Here is a 16,606-nt window from a genome sequence, read left to right on the forward strand (position 1 = left end):
GGGAAAATAATATAACTAAAAAAAAAGAAAGAAAATAATAATATGGTTTTGCCTTCATAATTTTCTTTTATTGAGGTGATGTTTGTTACGTTTTTGGGTTTTGGTTTTTAATTTTTTTCTATTTAATTATTTATAATTTACTTACTTTTCCTTTTATGTTGTTATTTTTTTAGTATTTATAATTTTTGTTTAGTTTTATATTTAATTTTTATTAGTAAAAGCTACTGTTTCCTCTTCGCCTCCAATATGTATATTAAAAAAAAAAATAAAAAATTCATTCTTATCTTTTCCAAGAACCGTCCAGCGGGTTGCTCATAAATTGACCATTTTTTAAAGTTTTAATTTTTATTTGGGTCAAGAAGCAAGTACCTGTTAGAAGACTCACTTTTTTAACATGCCGTCATTTTCGTGACAAGGTTCATGACGAGGAACAAAAGCTACTAACTTTACCAAGTCAATTTGGATCAAACTTGTGCCCAATTATTCCACATATTCTTTTTTTGTTAGCTGAGTCAGAACGCATATTATTAAATCAGTAAACAAATTAGGACAAAAGTCTTTTTTTTTTTTTTAATATATACATTACGAGATTCCAACTAAGGTTATTGTTTAACGAAACAATGATTATTACCATTGGATTATCCCCGCAAAGACTATTAGGATAAAAGTTAGATAAATTGAAGTTAATTAAATCAGTTGACTTGTCATTCCCAAATATATCACATGTTTAGCGAGTTTGATTTGGTCATAGCGTGTTAGTTTAGTTTTTTTGGTCTTCGAGTTAGTTTAGTTAAGGAGAATATAGATAACTAATTAGAGATGCATAGCTGAAAAATTCTACAAATTTTTTTTTTTTTTTTTTGGGGGATAAAAATCTAAATACTATTGCTTTATGAATGCATGACCATGATAAACTAACACTATTACACCATTTTTTTTCTTATCTTTCGGTGAAAAATACTCTCATTGGGACCAATTCTCATTATTTTTTTCTTTTCTTCTGTATTTATCTCATGGGGAGATATTCATGGTTTTGTTGTAAAATCGTAATGAATCTTAAATATATAAAACAAAGAAATAAGAATTATATATATAAAGAATTGCTCCATCGCAACCTCTATGACAGTAAGAAAAGCCTACTTACAATCAATCAAAAAAGTTAATTGAATGAACTAAATCATAATGAAGTTGTAACCAAATTAAGAACCCAATTACACCCTTAATTGAAGTACAAATTAATTTACCATATTTTATCATGAAACTGCAGCTTTAACGTCAAGTACCTCTTTAATTACATCCTCCTCTTCCTCCTGCAGCTGCTGTAGTAAGCATTCAGATTTATCGTCTCCATCGCTTTGATCCCCCCGATAGTAATAGCAGAAGATAAACACGAGCAGACCCACACCAACCACCGCCGAAGCCAATACAAGAAGCCAATTATCTGTCAGTTCTGCTCTCATCTCCCTCAACGAAAATCCACTCACTACTTGAACGTGGATATCATTCTTCACATCAAACCAGGGGTATATCAGCGTCTGGAAAGCTGGATCAAAAAAGTTTTCTACTCCATGCACAATCAAACCTCCATCCTCGTATACATTCCATTCGGTGACTTTCACTCCATTGAGGGATGGGTATTCGCCGCCGATTGGTAGAGTAGTGACAACCAGAGGATGACCAAGAAGCAGAGTATCCATCTTGGAACCATGAGGAATAGATTTCAGAGCCTCAATGTCAAGTTTCAGAGGCACAACATGATACTGAAGCAGTGTCAATGGCGGCTGTGGGTATTTGGAGGAGAAGAAAGCATGGTCGGGAGGGCAAAAAACTGTGAGTGTGGAATTGCCAGTTAACCATTCGGAATCGCTCTGAGTCTTGAAGAAGACGTCAAAGATCATGGACATTGTATGATAGCCTTTTTCAGAGAGGGTTCTTGATGCCATGGCCAAGTTGAAGCTGTTGTTGTTGTTGTTTCCTTGAGCTTGGATTGAAAGAAGAAGAACCAGAGAAATAACAACACCAAAGAGTGACTTGGATGCCATAAGAGCTAGCTCCAAGAACGCAATAGAAAGAGTAAGAACCGCAAGAAAAATAAATTCGTAGTACGAGAAGAGTTAGAAAGCTAAGGGCGCAATTTAATTTTTTTGATAATTAATGCTAGGCAATTATACACACACACACACACACACACACAGAGTTCTAATCCTATAATAATTTTAATACGTACTTTCACTACTAATGGTATTGTTATTGTAATGCTCACTAGGTATAGAGTTTCAATCCAAATCAACTATGGAAACCATATTTAGGAAACTAGAATATTTATTACATCAATATAACGTATGGTATAAGTTAATATATATAAATATATTGCTATTATAAAATCATATATGATACATAGTCGAAACATGTGTAGAAAACTCATATAATTTGCAGTTGCCAATTGTAGAATAAATATAAACTTGGATTCGAGTTCTTGGTGTGTTCAATTACTAAACCTAAGGGTAACCTACGGCTCTCTTTTTTGTGAGGCAGGGCATAAGTGAAAGTCTTCAAAACTAAAAATATATGTTAAGAAGCAATATATATATATTAATTTTTTTTTCTTTATTATTTAAAATTTAATTTCTTCCAAACGCCGTTTTTAGTAGCTTTCAGGCTTATAATTTCATAAAAGCTCATCATTTATGGACAAACCAATAAAAACCTAAATTACTAAGAACAATTTCAAATTTGAGTTGTCCTATTAGGAGAGTTCAACCAAGGAGAGTGTATTGTTTGTGCGATTACAAATTGCATTTTGTTGTTTTTCATTCAAATTATTGATGGGAAACTTAAGAGATTGTTGATAAGGCCAGTTTAATATTAAGGTTAAATAATTTTTTTTAAACCCAATGTAGGTTTTCTTTGTTTATTGGACATGCGATAAATTAAATCACATTATAATATGGTGGACGAAGTTTCATTTACCTTTTTTTTTAAATATATATTATGCCCTTTTTTTTTTTAATAATATAATAACCTCCCTCTTGCATTGCCCCACTTTGTATAGTTACCCAAAAAAAGTCCTTTATATATTAGAATAAATTAAAAAAAGAAGAAGAAAAACCTCAAGTACTAAATTCTTAGTTGCATAAGCTACTTCACTCTAAGTAATAAATTTAGAATTGACTTAGAGTTGAGGTGTTGAAGCGAGTTATGTGTATGGTCTTTTTCTACCTTGGGATTCGACCCTATATTTTTTTAAATTCATAGAGATGCTAATGTGTACAAATCTTTATAATCCTTCCTACATCTCACAAATGGAATTTTGTTTCAAAGTTCAATATTTGATCTGTAAAATTTTCCTGTAAATGTACGTAGCAGTACAAATTGATTAATATGTTTTAAGGAAAGACAATGTCAAATGCACTTCGAGCCTCCCCAACACAACTGGTTAAGAAGGAATGTATTGAGCATGAGTTTGTGTATGCCCGAATAAAGATAAACATCTGATTAAGATCCAAGCAAAATAAAACAAATTTTGGATCGATGAAGTTAATTAAAAGGCAGCCGTTGATTTACAACAATTCGAGTATGAGAATCCATTAGATTTCAACATATCAATATATATCAACCTGTCAGGACCCGTCCAGAATTCCTTCCCGGAACCTTAGACAAGCCCTGATCCCAGGGAAATACCACCGAACCTTCCAACGGAAAATCCGGCAGCACCTCCCTTAAGGGTAGGACTTACCAAAAATTACTTGCACTGAAAACACACTTCTATATTCACCCCCTTATTCCTCCCGCAAAACTACAAGTTGTTTCCACAATTTACAGCACTTCACAACAATAACAGCAGCTCAGTGCATAAATAAAACATAAGTGTTTAAATAATATACAGAGCTTCATGAAGTGCTAATCAACAGAAATACAACAAAGATGAAAGAAATAATACAACTGAAACGAATGAGTACAAAAGTACTTCTCGAAACACGATAGCGGCGGAGAACTGGTTCACCCCTGAAGAATGTCTATCACCCTTTGCACCTAAGGGAACGGAACTTAAAAATGTGAGATGCTAATCATCTCAATGAGTGACCCTAGCTACTGAACACTTTCACTAATAATAATAATAATAATATAACAAATAAGGTAATTGAATTGATACCAACAATTAATAAATAAATAATAATAATAACAGCTGGAAATAATAATTTTTCCCTCAAAACTCTCACCAATCACTCCATTGGAAATGTTCCCTTTTTAAAATAATTTCACAAAACCCGATATTCGTACTTCCCGAAAACCAAGGGATCAAACCATTTGATAAACAATAAATAAATAAATACCCCAATATATAATTAAAATGTAGTAAATCATTATAAATAACTTTGAACACTTTTGGGGTTTGGAACTTTATCTGAAAATTTCACTTGACGCACCACACCATATACCAGTGATGCCCTCCGATACCCAGCGTCCCGAGCACCGACCGGTGGGGAGATTAAAGAGAGAAACTTGCAAACGGCACTTCAGCGTCCCGACAGTACCGCTGCTGAAACCGTCATCCCGGCCAAGGGAGGGGCGGCTGTGGCCAATATCAAACTTGCCTGCCCACTGTCCAATGGCAACCACTGGAGACATAATACTTGCGCGCTAAACCACGTGTACATACACCGGAACACCAATACTGTATGAGTGCGTCTAAAATAATTATTAAACCAACTATACCATTTTCCAAAATTACCGTGGGAAATATATTAAATTTTCACATTCACCATCCCACATATTTTTATTTAACAAACCGGTACGAAAACATTGATAACAAATACCAAAATTTTTCTCGTAATATGAGGTTCAACAAATAAATACCGTGGGCATAATTATAAAATTAAGCCACCAATTTAACAAATATTTTCATAAAATATTTAAACCAATTATGCCCAAAATAATACTTAAAACCACGTACGACTATTACCAAAATATACTTTGCTCATGCATAATAAATAAATTAAATCACAATAAAACCATAACTAAATTATACCACATGAGCATAATTTAAATATCAATTAAACACCAATTAAACATAATTAATTGCCTAAAATATTTTTGAAGGTGGGTCACTCACCTGGAGCACGCAATTAACCTAAGATCCACCATGGGATCAATTTCATGACTCACCCGTGCTCCTAGAACACAGTTCACACACAGTCAAATAAATTAATATTTTATTCGGGTAAATAATATCCGGTACCCGGGGGGTTAAACACAAACGTTAACCAAAATGGTCGAATAGTATACCGAATTGAAGCTCGTGGAACGAGGATCACGGATTCGGTCTTACTTTCCGATGATCGGACCCGAGGCGGCCAGAATCTCGCCAGAAAGCTTTCAGAATTCAACTATTTGATTCTCTCAAACCATCATGAATTGGTGGAAAAGGATGCCAGATTTGGATTCAGGAGGTCGGAAACAGTGGATAAGGACCGGCTGTGCAACTGGGTACTCGCCGGAACAGTAACTTCCGGCGAGCCGCCGCGGTCATCGGCAACCGTCATCGGTGGAGGCGCGTGCGGTGGCCGTTGGTTGAGATTTTTGGAAGTTTTGTAGATCAAGGGGAGAGGGTTCCAATGGGACCGGCGGTGAGGCAAACGGAGGCCGGACGGGGGAGAAATCGGGGTTTGAAGATTTTCGACCCCTCGCCAAAAAACGCTCTGATCCCGGCGCGTCGGAGTTCCGGTGGTCGTGAAATTTGGTGGGTAGGCCGAAATTGAGGAGGTGGTGAGGGGTGGCTGGCGTGTGTGGCCTGAAAACGACTGAAAATAGGGCAAACGGCGGTGGCCTGCGGTGGAGGGAAAAATCGCCGCTGAGCTTCGGCGCCTTGATCTGGGTGTGTCCGGCGGCCGGCGGTCGTGAGATTTTGGGGTTTGGCCGGAAATGAGGAGAGGCTTCCATCTGGCCGGCGCGTGTAACGAGAATCGGCCGGAAAATTGGCCGGAATCCAGTGGCCGGTCGGTTTCTCTCTCTCTCTCTCTCTCCTCTCTCTCTTCCCCGAGATTTTTGTCAAATAAAGGCCACAGTGGTGACACTGTTCATCCACGTGGACCAATCAGGTGACGACATGTGGCATTTCACTGTTCATCGACTCAAAAACATTAAAATATTACGGTATCCGGCAAACTTCACGCGTCCATAACTTTTTAACCGGATGTCCATTTTAAGCGTGCCGCTAGTCTGTGAACTCGTATCGACGAGCACTTCACAACCATGCATGAGTCGAAGCTCATTTCCCCATAAATAAAAAGTCAACTCCGGCACCCCTTGGACAGTTTGGACTTTAACTTGTTTTGCTCATAACTTTCAAACCGTAGCTCCGTTTTCAACGTGCTACTAGTCTACGAACTCGTGCCAACGTGTACTTCGTAACGGTACCTCAATCAACCTAGAATTCCATCCGAGTCAAAAAGTCAACTTTTGACCCCTTCGATCAAAGTCAAAGTCAACGGTCAATAGTCAACCTCGATCAACGTGCAAAAATTCCGACATGGTTTGGGACGGGGTGTTACAAACCTCACAAACACAACACTGTAAATGAATACAAATGAAGGACCCAAATAGCTTGCAATTAATGGTGAATGTTAATATGCCTTTATATATGTACAAGAGAGATTATGCTAAAACATATGACAGAGCAGACAAAAAAATTAATCAATTAATGACAAAGAAAAGAACTAAAAGTACAGAAAAATCAATTTAATTGGTCCGAAATTTTAAGCATCATCATCATCATCAACATACTAACATAGTCAATGCAATAAGGAACCACTACCAATATAGAAACAAGTTCTCTTTAAGCCCTTTGATCACCCAAGAAAATCTGTTACTAGCTTCAGTGTGGATATCTTTCTTCACGTTGTATGATGGGTATATCAAGGTCTAAAAAGCAGGATCGAAGAAGTTATCAACGCCATGAACAATCAAACCTCCATCGTTATAAAGATCCCTTTCAGCGACTTTGACTCCATTGATGGATGCGAATTCATCGGTTGGTAGAGTAGTGACTACCAGAGGATGACCGAGAAGCAGCGTATCAATCTTGGAACCATGAGGAAGAGATTCCAGAGCATGACCATCAAGTTTTGAAGGCACAACATGATACTGAAGCAGAGTTAACGGTGGCTGTGTGTATTTGGAGGAATAGAAAGCATTTAAGCATCATCCTGAGGGCTAAAAACAGTGAGAGTAGAATTGCGTGTTAACAGTTCTGAAACATTGAGATCGTTGAGGAACACTTGGAAGATCGTTGACATTACTTGGTAACCTTTATCGGAGAGGGTTCTTGATGCCATGACCAAGTTGAAGTTATTGTTTCCTTCAGCTTGAGTTGCGACAAGGACCAGAAAAAGAAGAACGCTCAAAACTAATTTGGATGCCATGTGAATGAACCATTATGGTGTAGTGTATGTAGTATGGGAAGGAATTAGCTAGGCAATTATATATATATATATACACACACACACACACACGAATATACTCCTTAATCCTAGTCCTAGTCCTATAATGATTTTAATTTTACTTAGCTATACAGGAAAGTTCAGTACTAATGCTATTGTTATATTTTCAATATAGTATAAGCAGTAATTAATTATTGTAATTTGTATATTGTACTTGTACATGTATTTACACGCTGGGATGCTAAATTAAACATCAAATTGAGTTCTTGAGGAGTCCAATTACTAAACCATTATGTAAATTTACCTTGTTTTGCTTTCAACTAGGATACGGTTTAGATTATTATTATTATTATTATTATTATTTTTCACAGATATGTTCAGTAATTTGAACTGCTTTCTTGAGAGGCACGCAAGATATATATGAGATTCTTAGTCTTCAAACTTCAGTATTGGAAATTTGTTAAATAGCAATATATGTATATATATATATATATATATGCTTATTCTTTTGCTAAAAAAAAAAAAATTGTAAATAAGCATTAGTTTTCTAGCTTTCAGGTTTAGAATAACAAAATTTTTATATTATATTTTTTGAAAATACAAAATTGTTATAATTAAGCTCATGGACAGAACATAAGTTGTAATTTATTTACTATTTACCATGCTGAGAATTGAATTATAAGTTCCTTTATTTGTTTATTTATTTTTTGAAAGAAGCTATCTTCCTTTATTTTTACAATAAAATCAATGTCACAGACTTGGTGCTTTATTTTTGCAAAATTTGAGAAGTCATACACACACGATGTAAAGATCCATGTGCTTTTCAAGTTGAAGCCGGAACAAATAAGAAAAATTTTAGGAAAATTCTCTTCTGAAAAGAAAAACATCCAAATTGCCTGAAACTTAGGGATATTTGGCAATGGTTCTTTTATTGAAAAAGTTTTCCAAAACGAAAATAACGAATGAATATTTTTCTATTGTTTTAAGAAATTAAGGGGCTCTAAGTGCTTATCTCAAAATGGTACTTGAAAATAATTTTTTTTTTCATTTGTTTCTGATAATTATTTATAAAAAGCAATGGCCAAACTCACGTAACGTTTTCAACGATCATTAAGTTTTTAATTTTTTTCAAAATATTAAACTGCTTTCAAAACAGTTCTCCACAATAATTATGAACAATAAGAGGGGATATATAATTCTACCAAAACAGAGGACATATATTCAAAGGGCCATGCATATTCTCTTTATAATTGCATTGATATCCTAATGAATCTTGAATCTAAAAAAAATAAAAAACAAAAATATAAAGAACATTAAGAACATTAAATTTTGTTCCAAACACATGTAAGGTCTTCCAAGAACATGAATTTTAGGATCTTTTAAATATTAAACTGCTTTCAGAACTGTTGTCCCCAATAATTAATGTATTCAAAGGACCATGCATATTCTCTTTATAATCACATTTATATCCTAGTGAATCTTAAATATTAAACAAGTGAGAAATAATGAAAATTTAAAAAGAAAAGACAAGGTTTTATAGTGGTTCGGCTATAATGAGCCTACATCCACTCTTCAATTCTCTCTGACCAATTCTTATTAAAGCGTCTATGACAGTACAACAAAAGCAGCTTACAATCAACAAATTAAACTTCGTTCATGAATTGAACAAATTAATTAAAGAAAATTAAAACCAGCAACCCCAATTACACCTTTAATTCAACTAATTACTAAACATAAACAGCTTTAACATCAAGAACATGATCAACTGCCTCCTCCTGCTGCTGCATACGCTCATATTCATCTTTATTATCTTTGCAGCAATAAACGTAGCGCCCAAGTAGACCCAAAACAATCACCACCATTAATGCCAATGCGAACAGCAGAGACCAATTATCTTTTAATTCTCTTATCACCCAAGAAAATCCGCTGACTACTTCTGCATGGATATTGTTCTTCACATCGAACCAGGGATATATCAGGGTTTGGAAAGCAGGATCAAAGAAGTTATCAACGCCATGGATGATCAAACCTCCTTCATTATAAAGATTCCATTCAGTCACTATGACTCCATTGAGAGATGCATCTTCATCTTTTTGAAGAGTAGTGACAACCAGGGGATGGCCAAGAAGCAGAGTATCAATCTTGGAACCGTGAGGAAGAGATGCCAGAGCACCAATGTCGAGCTTCAGAGGCACAACATGATACTGAAGCAGTGTTAATGGCGGCTGTGGGTATTTGGAGGAGAAGAACGCACTGTCCGGAGGACAAAACACAGTGAGCGTGGAATTGCCGGATAACCATTCGGAAACATCGTGGATCTTGAAGAAGATGTCAAAGATCATGGACATTGCATGATAGCCTTTGTCAGAGAGAGATTTCGATGCCACTGCCAAGTTGAAGTTGTTGTTGTTGTTACCTTCAGCTTGGATTGAGAGAAGAACCACCAAAACAAGAACGCAGAACAACGATTTTGATGCCATGAGAGCTTAATTTCAAATTAACGCAAAGGAAAGCTATGACTGAAAGAAGTTGTAGGATGCGATATGAGAGCTCTGACTTGGAAACGGGGAAATATATAAATAAAGATGGAATCCCAATTTTGGAAACTTATAATTCAAGAAATATTATTATTGGTATTAGAGTTCTAGTGGACTCCAATTTTTTGAAACTTATAATACAAGTAATATTATTATTGGTATTAGAGTTCTAATGTACTCCAAATTTTTGGAAACTTAAATTACAAGTAACATTATCATTGGTACTAGAGTTGTACTGGACTCCCAATTTTCAACACTAAAGTAACATTATTTATTAATATTGGATTAGAGTTCTATTGAACTCCTAATTTTGGAAACTTAAGTACCATTATTGGATTAGAGTTCTAATTAATCTATTACCATGCATTTACACTGTGTATACTAAAGCATATGGATAGAGGGTAATAAACACATGTCACAGTCTAGCAATATTATTCTTATAAATTGATCTATTGTATCAATGTTAACTTGTACATCACGTTAGTGTTATGGTTTGTGCCTATGTTATTTTAGGTAAGTGCACACTTGTACTTTGTATGTATTCTGTGATCTTATCAATACAATTGTCAGCTTCCCTCAAATCTTCTTACACTGCTTTATAGGGAAGGAAGCTTTTTTTGTTATCGGTTGATTTTGATTCTATAAAATGATTTTAGTTTATCAGGAAAAAAATTTAAAGGAACAATAGTGAATACCAGAAGAATATATCGGATATTAATTAGAGTTATATATATATATATATATACTGAAAAAGCATTGATTTGGCCATGCAAACTAAATTAAAAATTAAAGTTGACGACTGAAAATTTAATATACAAAACACAATTAATTTATTTATGCGTATTCATACTTCATTATCAATTTATTCCTATTTATATGTCAAAACACACTCGATATTACTACTCCATAAAACAGGTAATTAACAGAGACAAAACTACTCCACACCAGGTAAACAGACAAAAAATCCACATAGGAAGAGCTTAATTTGAGATACAACCAGATGAGCTTCAAAACAGCAGATTAACACAGTAGAAGGATCACTTCCATCACTTGCATAAAATTAAAGCAGTGCCTTAGCAACTACAATGACAAATTCCAGGATGAATATGTTGGGAAAAAATTGGGGTCTCCTGCCAATTTCTTCAGGATTTTGGGATCGATGGCAAAGAGAAATCAATGAAATAATTTATTAAAACACACATAAAAACAACAGAAAATAAAAAGAGAATATATGAGAATATTTTAACGTGGTGGTTCGGCGATCAATATGATCCCTATGTCCAAGGAATGCATATGCTAAAAAATCCACTATTAAACTTGGAAGATTTACAAAGACGGTGAAGAACTCTCTCTTTTTCTTTTGTTGACTCTCTCAATCTCTCTCTGAGTCTTAGATCTATGCCATATGACATTAGGGCTCAAATATAACGCACTAAAATAAAGACAAAAGAGTAAATCAACATAAGAATTCATAAAAGCCTCATTGTAGCGCCTCGCAGTGCACAACGGGCGTAGTGGGGATGAACTCTCGGGTTCCTTGCTCGCTTCAAGACTGCACCAGCGCTGCGGCCTGTCTTGGTGTCGCCGTGGGACTCTCGTAGCTTTTTGGTCGTTGCCACAGCACAGCAGCACTCCTTCGCTAGTGCCGTGGTGCCCTCCTTTCTAGATATTGGCTGCACCATGACTAAACCAGCACTGCGGCGCTACCTTGCCAGCACTGTGGCAGCTCTTTCTAGCAGGCGCTGCGGCATCCATGCTACTGTCCAGCAGCTTCTGCAGCTTCTTATCTTTGATCTTTTTGTGTTCTTTAGTCTTCACACCAACAGAATAGTACTTGGATAGTATAAGCAATTATATCCAGTTGGACAAGGATCTTCTCTGCTAAACCTAAGCTTAAAATGATGGAACAAACAGTATGTTTGAGGGGAGTTACAGTTCTACTACTAGTTATAGAAACTCCCTCAACCACTGCCACCAATGCCATGGGCATCGCCACCACCATCATCAAGCTAAGCTTCCTGTTAATCACCGTTAATATGATTGATTTTTCTCTTTTCCCACTTCTCTTTCAACTCAATATATATGTTTGCCCAAATGCTCTTTTAATAGTTATGCACACTGTAATTCCATTAGATTGAACATTTTAAAAACCGTTGTTATGAACCTAAGTTTTGAAGATTTTAAGCTTTAATATTATATTAAATTATGATTTCAAGTGCTTAAATTATTAGGATATGGATTTATTATATATATTAATCTATGTCATATTTAACAATCCATAATGGATACATGCTCTTAAGTCTGATTTGGAAACAAAAAGAAAAAGTCATGCACTTCCAAACTAATCATTTAAAATTGAGTTGAAGTAAACTAATTTTAATCATTAACCCACTCAAAGATTAATTGTTCCTTTTTTTTTTTTTTTTTTTGGGTCTTTCGATTCGGATTGATCACTAGAAATCCTTGAAATATATATAAAATTATAATGGAAAACTTAAAATAAATAAATATTCTGATATAAGTACTAAATAATTAAAATACAAATAAGTTTTGGGTAAGCGGGCTTCAGGCTGAGTATGAACTTCTTTGGGATGGACTTCAAATCAAGTTTTGGGCCATTACAATCTTTTCGACACACATGCCCTGTCCAGCCCAGACATTGTACAATTTCCTTTTCAATATTAATCTATGCAATTAATCAAGTGCTATAAAATATAAAGCCTGTAAAACAAAATTAAAGCTTCTATGTTATGATATATGATTATGCATGTACGAAAATTCCCATTAGATTCTTTAATTAAGCAGAACATTCTTTTTTGGTGAATAATTAAGCTGAACCATTTATGTAATCAGGAAAGTTCACTAGTGATGCTATTGTTGATTTATTATTGTTTTACAAAACCAGAACAGGTAAATTAAATAGGCCTTTCTTTCCTTGATAATAAACTGCAATTTTAAGGAGATCAGACTCACTGGGTTATTTTTCTATAATTTTTTATTTACTTAATGTTCATATGTACGATTAAACATGTACTATATGAAATAGAAAATTTGTAACAGAACTGCTTTGTGGGAACTGTGCATTTGAAGTGATATACCTTGCATTATATTTTATAGTTTTGGAGAATTAATTTGCTTGCTAAAATTGGAGAATCAAATTCACCACCACTTAACATGTTCCGGAAATTGGAAAGCTGCCCTCCTGCTTTGTCTCTGTCACTCAAGCACATTCATTTACTTCGATTTTATATTCATCAAATGTTGGCTTCTCACTTAATGGATAAATATTTTACTCTCAGCATGCAGGTGAAAGAGCCACACATATTATTTACATGCATTTTTTTTGCTGGGAAAAAAGAACATTCAATTCAATTTTATTTTAGACTTCCTGCCAAAAGGTTGACAAAATTCATTTGTGTTCAATGTAGGTCTTTGAAGCGACTTCTTACATGAAATCTTTCAAGAGGTAAGCATGATTTATCTTTTTCGATAACTATAGAAGATTTTAGTATTGGTTGATGATCTTTGAGGTCCCTAATTGTTGTCTAGATTTTTTTTTTTTTTTAAGGTGTTATATACGAAATATTCTCCCCAGTTGACCTTGGATTTGTCAATACTATGGTTTTTGTGAAATTTCCTTTATTATTTAACTCTTATGCTGCACATGCTTAAACTCCTTAATACCTGTAATTGGGAACGTTATTCATAATAATTTATTTGCTATCAAGAATTTTTTTTGTCCTAATTTGCTTGTTTAAGTTAAAACATGTATTTTATAAACTTTATATTCAGTTGAACGGTCATATTTCATGGGTCCCAAGATTCTCATACTTTCTTTACTTGTTTGGTATTAAACTATTAGTACTGACATATTCAACAATATATCATTTTACCGCATCATTACTTAAACAAAAAAATATAAAGGGAGAGAATGAGATAATAAGAATAAAAAATAAAATAAAATGAAGTACCAGCCTCTAGCTTTTCAGAGTGGTAGATAATTTTTATAAATATAATTTTGAATTTTGAATTTTTTGGAACTAGTCTTTAGTGAGAAAATTAAATTTTTGTCGGCAAAAGATTTTTTCCCAAAAAAATAAAAATATCTTGGTAATACGCGATGAAACTGCCGGCGAATATGTTTATACTGACAATATTGTTTCATCAGTAAAAGGCGAATTTCTTGTAGTGTTTATAAGTAGTTTTCACAGCAGTTTGAAACTGACAACAATATCCCACTGATGTGCCAAACCTGTTAGTACACCATTAGCGGCTCATTTCAGGCTTTCATATGCTTTATCTCCACAATCAGATGATGATGTTGACTATATGTCTCGAGTTCCTTTTTCTATGCAGTAGGATCTCTCATGTATGCTATGGTTTGTTTACGTCCAGATTTGGGATATGCAGTTAGTGCGATTAGTAGATACATGGTGAACCCTGGTAAAGAACATTGGAAAGTAATTCAATGGATTTTTAGATATTTGCGTGGCTCTTTTGATGTTTGTTTACAGTTTGGGAGGACTAGAGATGGAGTCATTGGGTATGTAGATTCTAATTTTGCTGGAGATTTGGATAAAAGAAGATCTCTCATTGGGTATGTGTTTACTATTGGTGGCTGTGCTATTAGTTGGAAAGCTACTTTGCAGAATACAATTACGTTGTCAACTACTGAGGCAGAGTACATGGCTATTACTGAGGCTTGTAAGGAAAGCTATTTGGTTGAAAGGATTATTTGGTGAGCTTAGTGATGATTTGCAGATCACCATAATCTTTTGTGATAGTCAGAGTGCAATCTTTCTCACGAAAGATCAGACGTTTCACGAGAGGACAAAGCATATAGATGTTCGGTATCATTTTGTGCATGATGTTATTACTCGTGGTGATATTGTTGTTAGCAAGGTGAGTACTCATGATAATCTTGCTGACATGATGACGAAGACACCTCCAGTAGCCAAGTTTGAGCATTGCTTGGACTTGGTTGGTGTTCATTGCTAAGCTTTGGCTTTTATGGAAAAGGATGGAAACTTTTATCAAAGATTAGAGTTTTGTATTTTTCATTCCTTGGATGGAATTCATGTCAAGGTGGAGATTATTAAAGTTGGTGACCCGAATTCTTGTTGGTCTGAGCCGAAAAACTCGCGGTGCGACCCATTTGGTGAAGTTATTTTAAGAGGAAAAATGGGGCTCTGTGGTGGTAGCGGAGGTCGAGGGCTGATCCTTTCCAATTTTTAGGTTTATTTCGTCCGTACAATATATATATATATATATATATATATATATTTTTGGGGGTTTTTGGATATATTGAGTTTTTTACGCTTTATTTGGTTACCTTTTGTACCAATCTTCATCAATAAAAGTTTGCCTCTCTTTGCCCGTGGTTTTTTCCCGTCCAGGGTTGTCCACATAAATCATTGTGTGTTTTTTCTTCTTCTATTGCTATTGTTTTGTTCTAGTCTTTGCAATAAGTGGTATTAGAGTTAGGCTCAATTTCGACAATGGCATCTGTGAAGTATGATATTTCGTTATTGGATCGCGACACCAGATTTGTGTTATGGCAGGTTAAGATACGGGCTGTTCTTGCACAGATGGATTTGGAAGATGTGCTATTATGGTTTGATAAGATGCCCTGTTCTTGAACTGCGGAGGAGAAACAACATAAGGATCGTAAAACCCTAACTCAAATTCAACTTCATCTCTCTAATCAGATTCTGTAGGACGTTTTGAAGGAGAAAATTGCCACTACATTATGGCTGAAATTGGAGCAATTGTGCATGACGAAATGTTTTACTAGCAAATTGCATCTGAAGCAGTGATTGTATTCTCATCGTATGTCTGAAGATATGTCCTTGGCTGATCACTTAGCTGTCTTTAAGGAAATTGTTGCTGATTTAGAGGCTATGGAGGTTAAGTACAAAGATGAGGATTTAGGGTTAATTTTGCTATGTTCACCGCCTTCTTCATATTCGAATTTTAGGGATACGATTTTGTATAGTGGGGATACTCTTACTTTAGAACAGGTTTATGACGCTTTATTCTCTAAAGAAAAGATGAAACAGCTTGTAGTGGGATCCGAAACTCAAGCAGAAGGTCTTGTTATTTGAGGTAGGACGCAAGAAAGGAATTTTTGTGGTGACGGAAGAGGCAGATCAAGGTCAAGTAACAAGGAAAAGGTGTGTAGGTACTGCAAGAAGAAGCGACACATTAAATCAGAGTGTTATAAATTATAGAATAAGAATAAAAGGGCCGCTGCTAATCAAAAGGGAAAACAACTGGACAATTCTGGTCAGGCTAGTGTTGCAGAAGACAATTACAGTGATGGAGAGCTCTTTGTCATTTTTGATAATAACTCGAAACCATGTGATGGATAGATTTTAGATTCTGGTTGTACGTTTCATCTGTGTCCTAATCAGGATTGGTTTTCAACATATGAAACTGTATCTAAGGGTGCTGTGTTGATGGGAAATAATGCATCTTGTAAGATCGCAGGTGTTGGAACAGTCAGAATTAAGATGTTTGATGGAGTTGTCCTGTCAGGACCCGTCCAGAATTCCTTTCCGGAACCCTAGACAAGCCCTGATCCCAGGAAAATACCACCAAACCTTCCAATGGAAAATTCGGCAGCACCTC

At 35.1% G+C, this 16,606-nt stretch overlaps 2 protein-coding genes across 2 annotated transcripts; both read right to left on the reverse strand.

Annotated features, from left to right (window-relative positions):
* Positions 1 to 6,921: 6,921 nt before the first annotated feature.
* Positions 6,922 to 7,421, reverse strand: LOC107433158 (putative fasciclin-like arabinogalactan protein 20). The gene is made up of 2 exons (XM_016044418.2): positions 7,299 to 7,421; positions 6,922 to 7,164 (listed from the first exon to the last, which is right to left on the reverse strand). Exons 1-2 carry the CDS (start codon positions 7,419 to 7,421, stop codon positions 6,922 to 6,924), a joined length of 366 nt encoding a protein of 121 aa, XP_015899904.2.
* A 1,589-nt stretch (positions 7,422 to 9,010) lies between these two features.
* LOC132800369 (uncharacterized) lies at positions 9,011 to 9,965 on the reverse strand. The gene has a single exon (XM_060813889.1). The coding sequence runs from the start codon at positions 9,917 to 9,919 to the stop codon at positions 9,167 to 9,169; it is 753 nt and encodes a 250-aa protein (XP_060669872.1). The 5' UTR covers positions 9,920 to 9,965; the 3' UTR covers positions 9,011 to 9,166.
* Positions 9,966 to 16,606: the final 6,641 nt, after the last annotated feature.

Source organism: Ziziphus jujuba, chromosome 1 (genome assembly GCF_031755915.1).
Source record: "Ziziphus jujuba cultivar Dongzao chromosome 1, ASM3175591v1".
Taxonomy (NCBI): Eukaryota; Viridiplantae; Streptophyta; class Magnoliopsida; order Rosales; family Rhamnaceae; genus Ziziphus; species Ziziphus jujuba.